Source organism: Hevea brasiliensis, chromosome 16 (assembly GCF_030052815.1).
Source record: "Hevea brasiliensis isolate MT/VB/25A 57/8 chromosome 16, ASM3005281v1, whole genome shotgun sequence".
In the NCBI taxonomy this organism is placed as follows: domain Eukaryota; kingdom Viridiplantae; phylum Streptophyta; class Magnoliopsida; order Malpighiales; family Euphorbiaceae; genus Hevea; species Hevea brasiliensis.
Window position 1 is genome coordinate 4,565,872 of NC_079508.1, and position 22,747 is coordinate 4,588,618.

The 22,747-nt window shown below is 34.2% G+C and overlaps 1 protein-coding gene and 1 long non-coding RNA gene across 2 annotated transcripts; both read right to left on the minus strand.

Moving 5' to 3' along the window:
- Positions 1-9,642: 9,642 nt before the first annotated feature.
- Positions 9,643-19,493, minus strand: LOC110664498 (UPF0426 protein At1g28150, chloroplastic). The gene is made up of 3 exons (XM_021824216.2): positions 19,336-19,493; positions 19,053-19,250; positions 9,643-9,988 (listed from the first exon to the last, which is right to left on the minus strand). The coding sequence occupies exons 1-3, from the start codon at positions 19,369-19,371 to the stop codon at positions 9,812-9,814; spliced, it is 411 nt and encodes a 136-aa protein (XP_021679908.1). The 5' UTR covers positions 19,372-19,493; the 3' UTR covers positions 9,643-9,811.
- Positions 19,494-20,340: 847 nt separating this feature from the next.
- Positions 20,341-20,889, minus strand: LOC110664499 (uncharacterized). The gene is made up of 2 exons (XR_002496684.2): positions 20,649-20,889; positions 20,341-20,518 (listed from the first exon to the last, which is right to left on the minus strand). It is a non-coding gene; the product is annotated as an uncharacterized LOC110664499 (long non-coding RNA).
- Between the last annotated feature and the right edge of the window lie 1,858 nt (positions 20,890-22,747).

Sequence of the window (22,747 nt, forward strand, 5' to 3'; positions counted from 1 at the left end):
GACAAAAATATCCCTACTTTAGTAACAGTTGCAAGGAGCTTTAAGTCCAAACAAAAATTAATCTATCAAAAGACTAAAACGTCCCAATAAAAAGCAAACTTAATAAAGCAGCAATAAGGGCATTTAAGTCCAAAAGAGAGATAGTTATAACAGAAAGAAATATTCCTTCAAAAAGGTGCCAGCAGTATGGGTTGGATCTGGTGCATGCATATCCACAGGTTATTCAATGTAACCTAATGCTCCACATGACACCTGGTCACTTCCAAGCTTAATTTTCACCAAATTTAATCCTTTATAATTTTATTCATGTCATTTTAGCTTATAATCCTTGCTTCTTAAGACTTCACAAATTAAATTATGAAGTGATTTAGCTCTAACTCTAATAATTGGACCTTGGATGAAATCCTTTGGCGTAGATGTAGCTTGATTCTCATCATTCCCCTCCTCTTCAAAAGGATTCGTCCTCGAATATGTTCCTGCATCAACACAAGGAGATAAATCAACAACATTAAAGGTGGCACTAACATTATACTCAATAGTAAGTTTATTTTGTAGGCATTATCATTAATTTTGGTCAGCACTTGGAAAGGTCCATCACATCTTGGTTGTAATTTTGATTTCCTTTGAGAGGGAAACCTCTCTTTGCGCAAGTGAACCCATACCCAATCTCTAGGTTGAAATATAACTTTCTTCCTTCCTTTGTTGGCTTGAATAGCATATTTTTTATTTTTCTTTTCAATTTGAAGCTTGGCTTGTTCCTGGATTTTTTTCAACAATTTTGCTTTTCTTTTTCCATCTGAACTAGCAAGCTCGTTCATATGAAAAGGTAAAAGATCCAAAGGAGTTAAATGATTGAAACCATACACAATTTCAAATGGAGAATAGCCAGTAGAAGAATGCATATTTCTATTATATGCAAATTCAACAAGTAGAATGCAATCTTCCTATGACTTCAAATTTTGCTTAACCAAAGCACGCAAAAGAGTAGTTAGTGTCCTATTTACTACTTCAGTTTGACCATTGGTTTGTGGGTGACTAGTGGTAGAAAATAATAATTTGGTGCCCAATTTTCCCCACAAAAACCTTCCAAAAATGACTAAGGAATTTAACATCCCTATCACTAACTAAACTCTTAGGTATTCCATGCAACCTAAAAATATCTCTAAAGAATAAATTTACAACATTTGTAGCATCATCAGTTTTATGGTATAGAATAAAATGTGCCATTTTTGAAAACCTATCAAAAACAATAAAAAATTGAATCATGGCCTTGTTTAGACCTGGGTAATCCTAACACAAAATCGATAGACAAATGAACCCAAGCATCACTAGGGGTAGGTAAAGGTGTATACAAACCTTGTGGTAAAACTCTAGATTTAGCCTTAGCACACACAACGCACCTAACACATACTTTTTCAACATCCCTTTTCATATTCGGCCAATAAAATTGTTCCTTTAACACATCTAAAGTTTTGGCAATGCCAAAATGACCCCATTAATCCACCAGCATGAGACTCATTCACAAGTAATTCACGCATGAAACTCTTAGGCACACACAATCTATTTTCTCTAAACAAATATCCATCATGCCTATAAAACTTCTCAAAAGCATTCTTTTCATAAGCAGCATACACTCTAGCAAAGTCATCATCTTCAGCATATAATTCTTTCACATATTCGAATCCCAATAACTTAGCATCAAGAAGGGCAAGAAGGTTATACCTTCGAGATAAGGCATCAACAACCACATTTTCTTTCCCATGTTTGTATTGAATCACATATGGGAAGGTCTCAAGGAACTCAACCCATTTTGCATGACGCCTACTCAACTTGTTCTGCCCCTTGATATGCTTCAATGACTTATGATCTATATGGATGACAAATTGCTTTGGCCAAAGGTAATGTTGCCACGTTTCCAAGGCATGTACCAATGCATACAACTCTTTATCATATGTAGAATAGTTCAAAGCTGCTCCATTAAGCTTCTCATTAAAGTATGCTATTGGTCTCTTATCCTGCATTAAAACGGCTCTAATACCTATTCCTGACACATCACACTCAATCTCAAAAGTTTAAGAAAAATCAGGTAAAGTTAACACAGGAGTAAAACATAACATGTCTTTAATTTTGTGAAAAGCATCATCTTGTTTCTGTTCCTAAACAAAATTAACATTCTTTTTGACAAGATCATTCAATGGTGCTATAATGGTATTGAAATTCTTAATAAATCTTCTATAGAAACTAGCTAGTCCATAGAAACTATGTATTTTAGATGCAAACTTTGGAATGGGCCAGTCTCTAATAGCTCTAATTTTTTCATTATCAACTTCAACACCATTAGCACTAATGATAAATCCTAAAAAGACAACATTTTCCATGTAAAATGAACATTTCTTTAAGTTAGCATATAATTTTTCCTTTCTTAACACATCGAATACAACTCTTAAATGATGCATATGTTCATTCATGTCTCTACTGTAAACCAATATATCATCAAAATAAACAACAACAAATTTTCCAATAAAAGCACACAACACATGATTCATCAATCTCATAAAAGTGCTAGAAGCATTAGTTAGCCCAAAAGGCATCACTAACCACTCATATAGTCCATGCTTTGTTTTAAATGCAGTCTTCCATTCATCACCTACTTTCATGGGAATTTGATGATATTCACTTTTCAAGTCAATTTTGGTAAAAACACAAGCACCATAAAGTTCATCCAACATATCATCCATTCTAGGTATAGGGTGGCGATATTTTATAGTGATTTTGTTAACCACCCTACAATCCACACACATGTGCCATGTGCCGTCTTTCTTTGATACCAAAAGGACGGGTACAGCACAAGGGCTCATGCTTTCTCTCACATAACACTTAGCTAGCAATTCCTCAACTTGCCTTTGTAATTCTTTGGTTTCTTTAGAGTTAGTTATATAGGCTGGACGGTTGGGAATAACTGCTCCAGGTACAAAATCAATATGGTGCTCAATCCCTCGAATAGGTGGTAGTCTAGGCGGCAGCTCCTCGGGTAGCACATCCTCATATTCCTGCAAAAGGGAGACAACAACACTAGGCAAATTGGGGTCAAGGTCAGATGTGGATAAACAAGAGTCCTTAAACACAATTAATAACATTTGCTTGTTGGCAAACATGGCATTCCTCACATCTCTTCCTTTAGCATACAAGCTTAATTTTCTCTCCCCTCTTTCCACACAGCTCTCCTTTTGCGCCAAAGATTCACCTTTTTTGAACACTCTTGGAATGGTTTCTTTACGCTCTTTTCTTTCCTCATAACCAACCTTATCTTGCTCACTCACAATATTTTCACTCAATTTCTTTTCACTCCTTCTTTTCTTCTCTGCTCTCTTTTCGGCCACTCTTGATTTTACCTCACCCATTGCTTGCTTAAGCCTTGTTTGGTCTTCATAAATCTGCTTTGGTGTCATAGGTGCCTAAATGATTTTCCTTCCATTCATTTCAAAAGAATACCTATTTTTATACCTATCATGGATCACCTTTCTATCAAATTGCCATGGTCAGCCAAGTAACAAATGGCCAGCTTGCATTGGAACCACGTCACACATAACCTCATCTTGATACTTTCATATTGCAAAGGAAACCAGCACTTGTTTTGTTACTTTCACCTCACCATATTCATTCAACCACTACAATTTATAGGGTTTAGGGTGTTTCAAAGTCCTCAACCCTAATCTCTGCACCAAAATAGTACTAGCAACATTGGCATAACTTCTCCCATCAATGATGACATTACAAGCTTTGTCTTGGATAAGACACCTTGTATGGAAAATTGTTTCTCTTTGCAATTCATCACCAACATCCTCCTTTACTTGAGTATTTAATGCTCTCATAATCACTAGAGCACTTCCTTTAGCAGCATATTCTACCTCTGCATCCTCCTCCCCTGAAGATGTGGAATCACTCATAATTTCCTCCTCTGTTTCTATCTCACCATTTTCTCTCATGACCATGACTCTCTTGTTAAGGCATTGAGAAGCTGTGTGTCCACTGCCCAAACACCTGAAACACTTCACATCTCTATTTCGGGTAGTAGTACCAACCTCCTTTACTTTCTATAAATTGCTTCTCCGCCTTCTTTTCCTTTTCCTCATTTTTCTTATATTTGCTAACAATCTTTTCCCTATCGTCTTTCTTCCAGTTAGACTTCCAAGATGAAGAAGTACCTGCATTTCCTCCAAATTTTGACTTGCTTTTAAGTTGCCTTTCTACCTTCATAGCCATGTGGACCATATCTTCCAACTCAACATAGTGATGTAACTCAACAATATGAGCAATCTCCTTGTTTAGCCCATTCAAGAATATAGCCATGGTGGCTTCTCTATCCTCCTCCACATTTGCTCTAATCATAGCAATTTCCATTTCTTTATGATAATCTTCAACCCTTTTAGAACCTTGAGTTAATCTTTGTAACCTCTAATGTAGCTCTCTATAGTGATGACTAGGAACAAATCTCTTCCTCATTATAGTTTTCATCTCACCCCAAGTTGCAATTGATTGCTCATAATTTCTCCTTCTACTAATCAACACTTGATCCCACCATACCAAAGCATAATTAGTAAATTCTACTGCCGCTAACTTTGCTTTTTCCTCCTCTGAATAGTGATGACAATCAAAGACAGCTTCTACCTTCCTTTCCCATTCTAGATACACATCTGGATCATTTTTCCCTTGGAAAGGAGGGGTGCTTATTTTAATACTTTTGATATTTTCATCTACCCTATTCCTCTCTCTTTCCTCTCTTCTTATCCTCCTATCCCCATTCCTCCTATCTTCAGCTCTTCTCTCATACCTACTCCTCCTAGGTCTTTCAACCTCAAAATCATAGTTATTAACCTCATCTTCATCAGATTCAACTACTAGAGGTATAAGATCCCTCCTATTTGGCCTTCTCTCATTTTGCCTATCTCTTTGCTCCAATCTTTCCAACCTATCTATGATTCCATTGCACACAACATTCATTCTTTCAAATTGTTGTCTGACAGCCTGCATATAGAATGGATTTTCACCTTCCCCCTCACTACCATCACCCCTTCTAAACATGTTCTCAGACCTGTAAGAAAATGATTAGTGTAAAGAAAACACCTCACTCATTCCCTTATGTGTTTACACTCAACAGGGGACACTCCACTCGTGTTTAACTCAACAAGGCTTTTCCCCTCTTATGAACTCACCACTCTGTGCCTTTTACCTCTCTTGGCTATGTCCACAAGTTCTTATCAAACTCAAGTAACTCAAACCAAGACAACAACTCACAAAAATTTAACACACAATGAAATTCTTGCACGCGACGGATCAAAACGAGTAATTAAGAAAGCAATAATGTGACTCAAGAAGTCAAGAAAAGAAAAGCTCAAGTATGGAAATGTAATGCAATAAGGAATCAAGAAAGAAGATACCAAAATAGAAATAGAAGAGTAGTGTAAAGAAGATACTAAAGAAGTGATATCAAACTTAAATATCCTAGTTTACCCCCAACTTATCACAATTATCAGCAGTTCACACAATACATCAAGAATTACATCAATTTAGGATCACCAAGCAAACGAGTGTATTTTGATCTAAAATTGAGTAGGCAAATGCAACCCAATACTGACTAATTGTTGTTAGAATTTTAGGCTTTTCTTGGCAGATTTACTATGCAAACTAAATTTAATTGGGTCTGCCGCAAAATTTTGGTTCCCCATACAAACAGTTAAATTTTGAGTTGAGATTTAACTTAAAAATGGATCAAATGTGGTACAAATAACCTGTAAATTTTCAGGAATTTCTGGGCTGATTTGCTATGTGAACTTAATTTGATTGGGTCTGCAACAAAATTTTGGTTCCCCACACAAATGGTTGAATTTTTAGCTGAAATTTAATTTAGGAACTACTAAAATGGAGTATAAATATCCTATAAATTTTCAGGAATTTCTGGGTCTATTTGCTATGTGAACATACTTTGATTGGGTCTGCCACAAAATTTTGGTTCTCTATACAAACGGTTGAATTTTAAGCTAAAATTTAATTTGGAAACTACTTAAATAGGGTATAATCACCCTGTAAATTTTCAGGAATTTCTGGGTCTATTTGCTATGTGAACTTAATTTGATCGAGTCTGCCGTAAAACTTGGGTTCAGCAGGCAAACAATATCAAACAACTCCCAAAATTGACACCCAACATCTTAAACACACCCAAATAATGCTGGTAGAGTTTCAGGCCAAATGGGTAAGTTAAACTCAATGACCCAAACAACCTCTCATGTTTGATATCTGAATGAAAGAAGCAAAATAGATAGCTAGAATAATGACTTTAGCTTGATTAACCCAAAACCCTAAGAAAAACTCAACAAAATAAATTTTTAAACAAACAGATCATACTAAACCCCAAGAGCCAATTTCGGTCAAGCATGCAATGAACAAAATGTGATTAGCAAAAAAACAATAAAAAGGAAAACAAGGTTTAGCAAGAAAGAACCAGGTGCAAGATGAAGAAGAAGAAGAAGCAAATATGGAACTAGAGCCAAACAGCAAATATGAATAAGGTAACAAACACAAAGTAAGCACGAAGAAGAAGAAGCAAACAGGGAATTTACCTTGTTTGGACGTCCCTTTGCTCTAATACCAAAAACTGATGTGAACCCTCAAGTAATTGGTAACTTGAAAACCCACATTCAAGAATTAAAGGAACAATATGAAAAGTACCAAATCAAGATGTATGAATTTGATTCTTTGAACCAGAACAAAAGTGATGTGTAATTCAAAGAATAGTATCAGATGGAATTGAAATCCTTGAGTTGTTTGGACATGAACCTCAAGTAATGAGCAACTTGAAACCCACATTCAATAAACAATGAACTCAAAATGGAAAACTCCAAATTCAAGCTGTACGAATTGGATTCTTTGAACCAACACAATCAGATTGATGTGTAACTCAAAGAAAATATCAAAAATGAGATTGATGAACCATGTTTTGAGGGCTTATATAGGAAAATTCATTGTTGTATATTTTGATGACATGCTTGTATATAGTAGGAGCATGGATGAGCATTTGCAACATCTTAAGGCTGTTTTTGATGTTTTGAGACAAGAAAAGTTATTTGTAAATGTTAAGAAGTGTTCTTTTTGCATGGATAAAGTAGTGTTTCTAGGTTTTGTTGTGAGTGCCAATGGCGTAGAGGTTGATAAAGAGAAAATAAAGGCAATCAAAGAGTGGTCGAAACTAGGAATGCTAGTGAGGTGAGGAGTTTTCATGGGCTAGCAAGTTTTTATCGTAGGTTTGTGCCTCATTTCAATTCCATTGCAGCCCCACTCTATGAATTAGTGAAAAAGAACGTATCTTTTGTATGGGGAGATCAACAGCATGCTTTTAATGAATTGAAACATAAGTTGTGCACTGCTCCATTACTTGTTCTACCTAATTTTTCCAAAGCTTTTGAAATTGAATGTGATGCTTTTGGGAAAGGTATTGGTGCCGTTTTGATGTAGGAAAGGAAACCAGTTGCATACTTCAGTGAGAAGCTCAATGAAGCTTCCTTGAATTATTCCACCTATGACAAGGAGCTTTATGCTTTGGTTCGCGCTTTGGAGACTTGGCAACACTATCTTTGGCCAAAGGAGTTCATTATACATTCAGATCATCAAGCTTTGAAGCACATCAAGGCGCAAGGCAAGTTGAACAAGAGGCATGCAAGGTGGATGGAATTCATTGAGTCTTTTCCCTATGTCGTCCAATACAAGCAAGGAAAGGAAAACATAGTGGCTGATGCACTTTCAAGGAGGTATAACCTTCTTAACACTCTTGATTCTAAATTACTTGGTTTTGAACAATTAAAGGGATTGTATGAACATGATGATAATTTCAACCAAGTATATCTTGCATGTGAGCATGGTGCATTCCACAAATTATTTAGGCATGAAGGGTATTTATTTAGAGAAAATAAGTTGTGTGTGCCTAAGAGTTCAATTAGTGACTTGCTTGTTATTGAATCACATAGAGGTAGGTTGATGGGTCATTTTGGTATTGCAAAGACATTAAACATCCTTAGGGAGCACTTCTTTTGGCCACACATGAGGTGAGATGTTCAAAGAGTGCGTACAAGGTGTAAGACATGTAAGAAGGCTAAATCAAGGGTGATGTCGAATGGCTTATACACACCCCTACCCATTCCTAAGGCACCTTGGATTGATATTTCCATGGACTTTGTGTTGGGTTTGCCTAGGTCACAAAAGGGGCATGACTCTATTTTTGTTGTAGTAGATAGGTTCTCTAAGATGGCACACTTTATACCTTGTAGGAAATGTGATGATGCCACTTATGTAGCTAACCTATTCTTTAGGGAAGTGGTGCGCTTACATGGCATTCCTAGAACCATTGTGAGTGATAGGGATGTAAAATTTTTAAGTCACTTTTGAAAGGTGCTTTGGGGAAAATTGGGAACTAAGCTTTTGTTCTCCATTACTTGTCATCCTCAAACGGACGAACAAACTGAAGTAGTGAATAGGACTTTGTCTACACTATTGAGGGCTATGATTAAGCAAAATTTGAAATCATGGGAGGATTGCATACCATTCATTGAGTTTGCATACAATAGGGTAGTGCATTCATCTAGTGGTTTCTCACCTTTTGAATTAGTGTATGGCTTTAACCCACCAACCCCTTTGGATTTGTTACCTTTGCCTTTGAATGAGCTCATTAGTGCAGATGGTGCAAAGAAGGCAGAAATGGTCAAGAAGATGCATGAGCAAGCTAGGAGTCGAATTGAGGCTAAAAATGCCAAGTATGCATCCAAAGCCAACAAGGGTCGAAAGCCTCTTACCTTTGAGAAGGGTGATCTTGTGTGGGTGCAATTGAGAAAAGAGAGATTTCCAAATCATAAGAAATCCAAATTGCAACCATGGAGTGATGGACCATTTAGAGTGGAGGAAAATATCAATGATAATGCTTACAAGATTGACCTCCATGGTAAGTATGATGCCATTAGTGATACTTTTAATATTTCTGATCTATCTCCTTACATTGGTGCAAATTTATTTAGGTTGCAGCAGGGATGGTAAAAGTTTTCAAATTTGATCTGACCCATTCTAGATATGACCCATTCTAAATCTGATCAATTTTATTCGAGACCATTTTTTACCCTGATTTTTCGTAACTGTCCCGCATAATAATATTTTATTTTTTTTATTAAATAATAATTCATTTCTATATATTTAAATATTATAATTTTAAAAAATATAAATATATTATTAAAAATTATATTTAAAGTTTATATTTTTAACTTATATTTTATTTTTTAATAAACAAATTTATAATAATAAAAAAATAAAATACAAAAAATAAAAATAAAAATAAAAATCCATACCGGAAAACTCACTCTCCTCACTCTTCAGTGAAGAAGTCCCTACCTCTACCTCGACCTCGAACTCCTGTAGAGCGGAAACAAAAAGAGCCATCTCCACCCTCTACCAAGCCCCGTTACTCTTTCTTTCATGCCTATCCATAACTAATTCATCGATAATAAAATTTACATGCAATTTGTATTGAATCCATGATAAACTAAATCCAATTAGCTGTAGCGTCTCCCTCTTAACATTATAAAGAACCCATCTACAAACATTACATAAAGTAATAATAATTTAGCATTTACATTATAAAAGATTTGTTTATGCATTCAAACAATGTAATGAATCAAGGTAATCCCCATTACATTACACCTTTGAACAAGTCAAACCAAATATCCCGAAATATTGCCAACGAAGATCTATTTCACATGGCAAAGCAAGTTAACAATTATTCTATCTCTATCTGTTGTGGGGTTTCTTCTAGTTTTGACCCTTCAGCATCAATATCTTCTGTTGTAATTCCAGACGCTTCCACTGTTCTCGTGACCCATTCTTTAAGTGGTTCTTCATCCAAATCAAGCCTAAGAAACCCTGCAAACATCCCACCCAGGAAAGCAACTGGCTCCTAAAGACAAATCAAAGGTACTAATATCAGTAGTTAGAACAACAGTGCATCCCACAAGTCATGACACAGATCATGATCACAGTAAAGTCAATGCCAGGTTGTATCTGCTATAGCAAAGTCCAAAACTGCATAAAAGCTCAACAAGAATCAAAATGTATTCTAGAGCAAATATTTCATGATTCTACAAAGAAATGAAAAAACACTAGCATTTCATAAAGAAAACTTGTCACTTGGGCAAACACACCTTGACAAAAGTCCGAAAGCAAAAGACTCATTACAGATTTGTGGTCATGGATCCTAATCACATTGAGAGTTGGTAAGCAAGTCCCAGATACTATAGCAGACGTGAAACCAACAGATGAAGCTCAACAATATGAAAACTGAAGCAAGAACCACAAAGAATCTGAAATTTACATTTCTATAGCAAATTGTTCACACACAGCAGTGAAACTACTATGACCGACTTTTGACAAAAAAAAACTCCCATCATTATGGCAAACACGCCTTGTCTTTTTCCGTTTCTAATAAAGGCAATGCTAATATCATCAAACAATATAATGAAATCAGATTTAATGATCTCCAACTCTTACAAATTAAACACCAAAATAAGAGAAATACTGTTGATTATTATCTTGTAACGGAATTTTATGCAGCATTTACAATGACAGAAGCCACAATATTCAACTGCCACTCACAAGAAAAAGTTGCACTATAGCCTCAACAACTACAAATGTTTATATTTAGTGGAAATCAAAAAAAGAATCATGTTGTTTTGAAAAAATAAAAATGAAACTGGTTCGCCATCCCATCTCACAAACCAATCCCCCACCAACCAAAAACTCATGCTCTCTCGAGAGCCTGCCCCCTCCCTTGTTCTTCTCCATTTTTCTTCCTTTCTCTCTCTAGATTTTCTATCACTGAACACCATTATTTTTTTCAATCTCATTTTGCTCTAGCACCTATATGAGACAGGTTTACTATGCTAATGAAAAAACAAATGGGTTTGAAGGAAGTAATGGTATTCCTGGAATACTGGGATTTCAAACATTGATTGGAATGTCAACTGATCAAGATGATTGCTTTATTAAAAATTTATCATCAGGAAATAGCCCTAAACTTCAATTGTAAGTATTTGCACCCCAAGTACATAGGAAGCCAAAATCACATTGCATAGGGGAACATGAAAAGGAAAAACATAACTCCACAATCTAAGAGCATATTTGGTACCATTATTATTTTTTGTTTTCTATTTTTTTTTTTTTAAATTCTATTTTTTATTACCAATTATCTAAAAACATTATTATTTTAAAAAATAGAATTTTTTTTTTAAAAAAAAATCTATTTTTTATTACCAGTTATCTAAAAACATTCCCTTTTTTAACTGAAAGCACTTTCCATCAGAATACCATCTTTCCTCCCATTGCCTTTAAACAAAACCATGAAGCTTGTTTGATTCAATCACTTCTCACAAAAGCATTTAAAAGAAAAATTTTTATATAGAGGGTAAGCGAGAGAGATTTGACACATTTAGTTGATGCACTCAGCTCTAGATTTGACACATTCAGTTGAAGAATGGAGATTTTTCTCAAGACCGTTAGACTATAAAGAGTGGTGTTAAGATAGCTAGTGTAAAGGGTGCAAGCAATGGATACTAATATGGGGGAGACAATAGTATTAAGGCGAAAAACGACACTAAGGCGATAGGGTACCTTATAGCCTTAGGCAAGAGGTGAGGCAAGGCCTTTTACCATATCCTAAATTGCCTAAATTACACACATACACGCACATTTGAATCTAACATATTACAATACCCATTTAATAAAAAGCATATCACAATTGACAATTACCATGCTCCAAGTCTTCGATTAATAAGACCTAAGCCATTTCAAAATTAACTATAAGGATCTAAATAATTTAGCCTAAAACAAGACTCCAAGAGTGCTCCATATTTTCATTTAGCCTAAACAATTAGGGGGAATTAAAAAAAAATGTCATGATATTAGCCTAAACAAAAATCATATCACAAATTCACAATACTCATGTAACAAAATGCATATCACAATACCTATATTCCAAAAAATAAACAACAAATCAACTACAAACACATCTAACAAAATAATTAAAATAAAAAAATTTAAAAAACAAAAAATAAATAAATTGTTGCGCTGCCTGGTTTAAAAATGGCGTGCAGAATAGAAGTACAGAAGAATAGAAAAAGAGAGAAGGAGGAGAGAAAAGAAAGAAAAAACAAGTCAAAAAAAAAAAAGGAAAACCCAGCGTGAGAGAGAGGTGCTGTGTTGACTGTTAAGAGAAGAATAGAATGGAAGAAGAGGAGAAGAGAGGAAAGAAGAAGAAGAAGAGGAGGAGAGAAAGAAAAAGGAAGGATGAGACATACCTTAGGATTGAGAGAGGAGAGTGCTGCCGTGTAGAGAGGAAGAAGCGTATTCTCTTTTCGGCGTGACAAAAGAAGAGCCTCCTTAGGGTTTTTTTAATTTTTGTTCCGTAAATAAAATTAAAAATTAAAAAGTAAACGTTAATTGGAAGAGGCATGACCTCCCTTGCCGCATGCCTGTTGCCTCTTCCTCCTAGGCAGTTGCCTCTTGCAAGCGAGGCCAGGCGATGCCAAGCAAAGCTCTAGAGGGTCACCTCTCCTCGCCCAGCACCTTGCCTAGAGCCTTTTCTCGCCTTTAACAACAGTGGGGAGATGAAGAAAAGTTTGGATACATTAGCCACAATTATCCATGACAAAAACAACCTGCTGAAACAGCTGTGTTCTGGAGTTGGAGCCTTCAAAATCTGTTTCAAATTCTGCCCAGTCCATCAATCAGCTGTTTCCCCCCAATCTGCCTCAACTGCAAATGGAAGTATCCTATTTTAACTCAATCACAGCAACTGCACCGCTATTCCCGGTCCTATCCTGAAAGGTCATGTTTAACCTTACAGCCCTCATCAAGAAGTTACCTTCAATAACATGGAGGCCATGATAGTTTCCAAAGTGGTGTAAAGATAGAAGGACTAGCTTTTGTGGAGATTGTAATCCAGATGTTTGAAAAGATTGGTCGCATAGGTTACAAAGTTGGTTTCATTGGTTTGTAATACAAATACATGATGTACACTAATCATATTTTGCCAAGGCTAAACTTGAGGGAATGACAAAAATTTGATGGATTAATATGCAAGAATTTTACACAAAGAATGGCTTTGGAGAAGTTGCGGTGGGAAGAGATGAAGCAAATAATGATCCAACAATTTATGCCTCCCAACTACAAGCAATGGGTCCATCTCAAGTTTACCCGTTTGTGTCTATAGAACATGTCATTGCAGGAATATACAAATCAGTTCTATAGAATGGTATGCTGTCAAATTATTTGTAGGATGACATCATGATGGCAACATACTGCCACTGGTTGAAGCTGCAAATTGATTCTACCTTAACTGCTTCTTGATTAAATACCATGTTTGATGCAATTCAAAAAGAAGTGGACTGGAAAAGAAATTAAGAAAGCCTGCTAAGCCACAATCCCTAGCGGAATAAGGAAGAAAATTTTGCAATGAAGTGCAAGAGAGATCCGTAGGAAGAATTAAGATTTCTCGCAAATTCTATTCATTCATCAGGTTCTTCCATCGTTTAGGGAAATTCAATGGCGTATCCTAATAGAATAATTCAATGTCCTAATAGAATAATTCAATGTACTAATAAAAGGAATATATCTAGACGTATTGATCAGCTACAAATTAAAAGCAGTGACACTTGTCAGGTTAAGAAGGCTATAAATGTCTAGAAAGTTAGAATTAAAATGCTTGATTCTTCAACCTTTGCTTACAATCCAAGTAACAGATGAGGAAAAAGATTGTAGACAACAATGTCGGCAACAGAAACAGCCAGCATGCCTTCTTTCAGGTGCAAGGCCCTCAAAAGGCGTGCCTTCCTAATTTCCACCTTCAGCAAGCATTTTCATCCAAAAAATAACTCACCATTAAACTTGAAACTCTCCAATTTATCAGAATCCGGCGTCAATGCGCCAGAAAGTCACCAGAAATGTTGCCAGAACTGGAAACTTGTCAGACCATGACATCTGAAGTTGTCGATGGCCACGACTTCTGTTTCCAAGAAATACCTACTACCTAGTTGTTTTTGTCCTCACATCACTCAGTTGAGCTTGCACCTAGGGTCCAAGAGCCCCTTGCACCTTTAATAACTACGAAGCCTCATTTTCATCCTTACAAAGTGGCCTAGTTGAATAGCACAGATTTGAAGAATCAAATAAGATGCTTGATAACTTATTCAATTGGCGGGCTAGTTGAAGAGGTGGAATGTGATATCCTTCCTCTTAAAGCTTGACATAATCTTTTGGATTATCCTTAGCTATTTGATAAGAAGGTGCAGCATGATGCCTATTATTATGGAAAGTCAATCACTATATTATTTCTTTATATATTCTGTATTCTGTATTTCTATTTAGGATTTTTTATTTAGGATTTCTTCCTAGTTAGTAGAACACAATTATAGGAATCAATTGTATATATATACCCATGTACAGATTAATTGAAATTAAGGAGAATTATCTCTTTCTACATGGTACCAGAGCAGGTCATCTATCTAGGGTGACTATTTGTTCTCACCACCCAGCTCAGGAGAGACCTTGGCCGCCGACCGGCGGTTTCGACTCCGATCAACATCGCCGGCGTCACCTCAACCCCCTCATTCCACCACTGTGTGCTATTGCCTGATCCAGTATACCATTAAAGGACTTCTGAGGTTTAGCTCTCAGATCCTATTTCTGTATTTGCTTGATTTGTGATTTTGGATTATTTTGTTGCTGTAAGCACTTTGGATTAGCGTTTCGATTAGTTTTCTTTGTCTCAACAAATGGCAGACAATAAGAATATTATTTCTGATGTGATTTCGGTGATGACTAAGATTACGGAACACAAACTTAATGATTCAAATTACCTGGAGCGGAGTAAGACTGTTAGGGTCTATTTGCGTAGCATTGATAAGGATGATCACCTTACTAAAGATCCATCTATGGATGATACACGACAAACTTGGCTAAGGGAGGATACTCGGTTGTTTTTGCAGCTTCGGAACTCGATTCAGAGTGAGGTAATTAGTTTAATTAATCGCTGTAAATTTGTTAAGGAATTGATGGATTACTTAGATTTTCTGTATTCTGGTAAAGGGAATATCTCCCGTATTTATGATGTTTGTAAGGCATTCTACCATGCTGAGAAAGAGGATAAGTCTCTCACGGCTTATTTTATGGATTTTAAACGGGCATATGAGGAACTTAATGTATTGTTGCCTTTTAATCCTGATGTGAAAGTTCAGCAGGCCCAACGGGAGCAAGTAGCTGTTATAAGTTTTCTTGCAGGCCTTTCTTCAGAGTATGAGACTGCTAAATCTCATATTCTCTCCAGTTCTGAGATTTCCTCTTTGCATGAAACGTTCACACGAGTCCTTCATACAGAGAGTACCCAATCTTCACAACCTGCCAGTAGTGCTCTTATTAGCCGTAATCCAAATGGACAACAGGGTAATAGAAAAGAAAGTAGAGGAAGAATTACAGGCAACATAAGTAATCAGCGTAATGGAGAGGCTAGTTCTAATCATGACTCAAGATGAGTCATTTGTTATTATTGCCATGAGCCTGACCATACAAAATATAATTGTCTGCAACTTCAGAGGGAAAATCAGCAATCATAGATGGCAAATATGGCAGCAGAGGATTCTACATTATCTTCCTCTGAAAAAACTATTTTGGTATCTACAGAGAATTTTGCACAGTTTTTCCCAATATCAGGCATCTCTAAAGCCTACCAGTTCCCCTGTCACTGCGATCGCTTAGTCAGGTAAATCCACTACATGCCTTGTGTCTTCCTCATCCAAACGGGTTATTGATTCTGATGTGACAGATCACATGACAGGTAATTCTAGTCTTCTATTTGCTTTTCAATCTAATCTCACTTCCTCCACTGTTACTTTAGCTGATGATTCTACTTCTTGTGTCATGGATTCTGGAACTGCCAACCCGACTTCATCAATTTCTTTGTCATCTGTTTTGTGCCTATCAAAATTCTCTTTTAATCTACTTTCTGTTAGTAAACTTACTTGTACCTTAAATTTTTCTGTTTCCTTTTTTCCAGACCAATGTTTGTTTCAGGGTCTTACGACGAAGCAGATTATTGGTAGAGGACGTGAGTCAGGTGGTCTCTACATTCTGAAAAATCATGTACCGCGGTCGCTTGTTTGCTCCAGTACCTTAACACCTCTTGAAGCTCATTATAGATTGGGTCATCCTTCTTTGTCTACCATGAAAAAGCTATGTCCTCAGTTTCAGTCTTTATCAGTACTAGACTGTGAGTCATGTCAGTTTGCAAAACATCATCGTTTGCCTTCTGTGTCTAGAGTCAATAAACGGGCTTTATCCCCTTTTGAGTTAGTTCATTCTGATGTTTGGGGTCCTTGTTCTGTTACTTCTAAAACTGAATTTCGTTATTTTGTTACTTTTGTTGATGATTACTCTCGTGTTACCTGGTTATATTTAATGAAGAATCATTCTGAGCTGTTTTCTATCTTTTGTGCCTTTTGTAATGAAATCAAAACTCAATTTAATATTTCTGTACGCATATTAAGAAGTGACAATGCTAAAGAATACTTTTCAACACAATTTCAGTCTTATATGATACAAAATGGCATTATTCATCAGTCTTTCTATGTGGATACCCCATCCCAAAATGGAGTGGCCAAAAGAAAAAATCGGCATCTTCTTGAGGTAACTCGTACTCTTCTTTTTCAGATGAAAGTTCCTAAACACTTTTGAGCTGATGCAGTTTCTACGGCATATTTTTTTATCAATCATATGCCGTCTTCTATCCTTAATGGGGATATTCCTCATACTGCTTTATTTCCTACAAAATCTTTGTTCCCTGTTGAACCCCGTATTTTTTGATGTATCTGTTTTGTGCGTGATGTTCGTCCACAGGTTACTAAATTGGATCCAAAGTCTCTCAAATATGTCTTCCTTGGGTACTCCCGGCTGCAAAAAGGGTACCGTCGTTTCTCTCTTACTCTTAATCGTTATCTTGTTTTCCATCAGCTACTTCGTTGGGAGATCCTGTACCTCATACTGATCATGATTCTAATCTAGACTTACCCATTGCTCTTCGTAAAGGTAAACATTCATGTACTTACCTTATCTCTTCTTTTGTTTCTTATAATCATCTTCTTGTTCTCGGTGTTTTGTTACTTCTTTAGACTCTGTTCCTATCCCTAATACTGTTGGTGAGACACTGTCTCATCCTGGCTGGTATGCTGCTATGAAAGAGAAAATAGAGGATTTAGATGCTAATGGTACATGGGAACTATTGCCTTTGCCCATTGGTAAGAAAGCTATTGGTTGCAAATGGGTATTTACAGTAAAGGTAAATCCTGATGGTTCTGTGGCTAGGTTAAAAGCACGCCTTGTAGCAAAAGGATATGCTCAGACATATGGGGTTGATTACTCTAACACTTTTTCTCTTGTAACTAAACTTACTTATGTTCGCTTGTTTATCTCTTTAGCAACAACATATGATTGGCCCCTGCACCAATTGGATATCAAAAATGCTTTCCTTCATGGCAATCTTCAGGAGGAGGTGTATATGGAGCAACCACCTAGGTTTGTTGTTCAGGGGGAGTTGGGTAAAGTTTGTAGGCTTCGGAAGTCTCTTTATGGCTTAAAACAAAATCCTAGGGCCTGATTTGGGAGATTCAGTGAAGCAGTACAGGAATTTGGTATGCAAAAAAGTAAGTGTGATCACTCAGTATTTTATAGACAACCTGAGACTGGTCTAATTCTCCTGGTAGTCTATGTGGATGACATTGTCATCACTGGGAGTGACTCTGCAGGTATTTCATCTCTTAAAACCTTCCACCAAACCCAGTTTCGGACCAAAGACTTGGGATTGTTAAAGTATTTCTTGGGTATTGAAGTTATGAGAAGTAAAAAGGGTATTTTCTTGTCTCAAAGAAAATATGTCCTCGATTTATTGATAGAGATAGGAAAATTAGGTGCTAAGCCTTGTATTGCACCAATGACTCCAAATTTACAACTGTTAGCAGTTGATAGTGAGTTGTTTAAAGATCCAGAGATATACAGGAAATTGGTAGGAAAATTGAACTATCTTACAGTCACTCATCCTGACATTGCTTATGCCGTTAGTGTGGTAAGTCAGTTTATGTCTTCCCCAACTGTTGCTCATTGGGAAGCCTTTGGACAAATCTTGTGTTATCTGAAGGGTGCTCCAAGAAGAGGTTTGTTATATGGTAATCATGGGCATTTGAATGTTGAATGTTTTTCAGATGCTAACTGGGCTGGATCTAAGGTTGACAAGAGGTCACCTACTGGATATTGCGTTTTTGTTTGAGGAAATTTGGTGTCTTAGAGAAGTAAGAAGCAGAGTGTAGTTTCTCGATCTAGTGCTGAATCCGAATACAGAGCCATAGCACAATCAGTATGTGAAGTAATGTGGATACTTCAATTACTAGATAAGACAGATTTTAAGACCTTCCTGCCTGCGAAATTATGGTGTGATAATCAAGCTGCTCTCCATATTGCTTCTAATCCGGTGTTTTATGAGCGGACCAAACATATTGAGATTGATTGTAGTTTGTTCGTGAAAAGATTCAACAATAGATCATCTCAACAGGACACATAAAAAAAGAGCAGTTGAGATATTTTCACAAAAGCTCTGAATGGAGAGCTAGATTGACTATATACCATGGGGTATGAACTCAGACAAGGCTATCATCTACTTGAAAATACTGGCATGCTACAAAAGCAACAAATTTTAGACAAAAAAGCAGTTTTTTATTGTCAATTTTAAAATTTTTTCATAAGTTTCATATTCAAAACCCACAAAATAAAATTAGACAATCAGACGATAAAATCTGAAAAAAAAAAAAGGCACTTATTCAGCAGTTACGTAAGTTAAAAAATAAAACCCAGATCAATATGTGAATCTAAAACTAAAATTTCCAATTGAATCGATGAAAGATTAAAGGGAAATGAGCAGAAAATACCCTTAGAGCTTCTTTGAGGATGGGTTCATTGGTGGGGTTGAATAAGCACGAAGCTTTAACCCGAAAAGTAGATGGTTCTCTGCTAATGATATCCAAACCCATTAACCCTCCACTTTTTTTGAGATTCAGCCAAGAAGACGTAGATGACCATCTCTGTAAATGGTTTTCTCTTGGCAGCTTCTTCAAATTCAAATTCCACTACAAAATTTATTGTTAAACAAATCAGAATTTATTTTGATAAAGCATCAAAACTGAAAAAGTCGGAGGTAACTGGCATCTTTACCACGCCGCACGAATGATTATTGACAGACACCACCATTTTCTTCCTCTTCTTCTTTATTTCTTCGCTTCCTCCTGCCGGAGATATTAAGAGGGTGTTTTCCTCCTTATTTTTAATTTTTCACTTACAATTATTTTTTTTAATTTATAAATTAATTTAAAATAAAAATTAATTATTTAAAAAAAATTATTTAAAAATATTTTTAAAACTTAAAAGTAAAATAAAAAAAAAATGCAATTAGTGGTCGTTGATATGAGGATTGTAATCATATTTTTAAAAAATTATTAAAATTATCTTTTATTTAGTTAAAAAATAATTTTAAATTATAAATAAATTATCTCTTATAATTTTTTTTATTTTAAGTATTTTTTAATTTATAAATTAAAATAAACATTAATTTATTAATAAAATTTTAATTATAAATAAGTTTATCACTTATAAAACCAAATCAAAATACTCCTTATATTATACAACCTTGATTCACAACCCCAAGTCAAATGACAAATGAATGAAAACTATATATATATATATATATATAATTATTTTATTATAAAAAAATAAGATAATTTCATATAAATTTTATCATTTATTTTATTAAATTTTCATAAAATATTTTTTTATAAATTAATTAATTATGAAAATTTTATTAATTTAATAAAAAAATAAAGTTTTCTTAAATAAAAGAAAGAACATATAATATTTTTTAAAAAAATTAAGAGATGAATTATATATAATAAATTTTATTAAAAAATTTTAAGAACAAGTTTAATTTTATTAAATATTATTTATTAGATTTTACATGAAGAAGTTTTATTTTTTCATTAAGTTAATAAAATTTTTGTAATTAATTACTTTACACATAAAATAACCATTGTATAAAAATTTAATAAGATAAATTATAAATTTATATAAAATTAATAATTATTATTATATAATTTTTAAATTAATTATAATAATTATAATGACTTATTTTTTAATTTATTTTTAAGAGAAATACAAGAGGCGGGCTAAGATACATAGGCCTCACCAAATTAAATTAAAACCAAATATCATATACAACACAGAGCCTGACCCAAAAGAAGAAAAGCTCCAGAAGCTGTCTAGATCGTCATCCACTCGAGCCACAAATGATCAACACCAGTGAAAACATAGGGTGCATCTAAAGCACAAACCTCTTTGACCAGCACTGCAACACAGCAGAAATAGGGCAAAAACACCAAAGTTTCAGCAATAACTAAAGCACAAGGCCACAAGCACCACAAGTATTCGAGAAAACTATAGAAAGGTATAACAGCTAAGTCAACAATCCTATGCACCTGAGAAATTGATGAATCCATCTCCAGTCCGAACACCTAGCATTGCAAAAACACTAGGGCTACCACTAAATCGAGGATAGCAGAGCCGATCTTCGAATAGGGGAGCTAAATGGCACTAGGAGCTAGATATAGAGGATAAACCAGAGAAAGAAGACTGTAGAGAAAGAGCGAGTGTTAACGTTAGCTGTAAGAGAGAATATTTTTTATTGTTAAAATGTCATTGTGATAACGAAATCTGATCAAAAAGATTTTGAGCAGTATTAAAATTTTATGATATAAATTAAAATTAAAGAACGGCACTAAAATTTTTTTATAATAAATTTAGTAATTATAAGCCTAAATCTTATTTGGGAATCTTATTGGGAATTGGATGGAATCATTAGGCAATAAATTATAAAAAAAAAATAATTAAATATATATTAATTAAATATTAAGTTTGTTAATATAAAAAAATAATTTTAATTAATTAATTTTTAAATTTTATAATCAACTTTTTTATATTCGTTAAAAATAGATTTTATTAAATTTTATAAGTAAACTATTAAATGACATTTGAAAAAATAAATAAAATATATTTATTTTTATAAATTATTTATAAAAAAAAAGTAAAATTATTAGCCAGATAATTTTACACATTATAAAACTAAAAACAATTTTAATACACTTTACATATTATAATTTAATTAAGATGAAGTAATTTTAGAAGAAAATTATGTAATAAAATAATTATTTTTCAATATACATATTTGAAATAAACGATATGTAACCTTTGACTTACTATTAGCTATGACATTAAAGGGATGTTTGGTTGAACCGTTTGATAGCTATAGATAGTAGGCATCCAAATAGTTAAACTAACATATTTGGTAAATTTTAAAAAATGTAACTGATAGCTGATAGAATACATATTTATAAGCTGCTCAATACTCGGCTCAGTTTGACTCATTTAGAAAAAAAGTCGAGCTCAAACTCTATTATTAGGCCCGTTTAATAAACAAGCCAAGCTCAAGGTTCATAGTATTCAGTTTGTTAAAGCTTATTAGTCGGCTCGTTTATAAGCTTGCGAGCCATCTCCTGAGCAAACTTGTTAAATATACTCTTGAACTGACTCATTTGTTAAAATATTTATATTAGTTATTATATTTTATTATGTTGTAAATAGATATTCTAAAAATAATATATTGTTTAAAATTATGATATAATTAATATAAAAATATAAAATATATTTATTATATATAGTTATTTATAATTTAATTTAATTTTGTTAAGAAAATTAAGTTTATATATATATATATATATATATATATGCGAGCTAATTAAAATTACATAATTTGAACTTCATAATCTTAAGAGAAAATTATTATTTAATCCATCTATTTTAAAGAAACTAACTATTTGGTCCTTATTTTGAAAAACATACTATTTAGTTCTTGTATTTTAGTTTTATTAAACTATTTGGTCCCTCCGTCAAAATTTCCATTATTCATGCTATTAAATCTAATATTTAGTCCCTTTATTTTAAGAAAACTAATTCTTTATATTTTAAAAAATACTACTATTTAGTTACTTTATTTTAGTGAAACTAATTAGTTGGTCTCAGATTTTAAAAAATACAATATTTTTCAAAGTATAATATTCGATAAAAATGCAAATTTTGCTATATGGAAACTAAATCTGAATTCACATTTTTTTTAATTTTCAATTCCTTGGATATCATTTTTGTGTTTTCTCTACTAGGAAATAATTTTCCTTGATTAATTAGAAGTTTAAGGAAACTAATTCACTTTTTTGTATTGACAGCTTGTACCATTTTTATCAACAATAGAGAACAAAGAGAGAATAAGGAGGAGATGGGTGTGGACATAGAGGAAAAGAAATATGAAGAGAGAAAAACAAGGGAGGATAAGAGAGAAAGAGAAAGAATTGAGGTAGTTTAGGTATAAAAATAATTATAATGGTTAACAAGGTCAAATAATAGGGATTAACTAATATGTTTTTTCAAAATATGGAGACTAATTAATAAATTTCATTAAAATAGAGGAACTAAATAGTAGTTTGATCACTATCAACTAACAGAAAAATTGATAGAGGAACTAAAT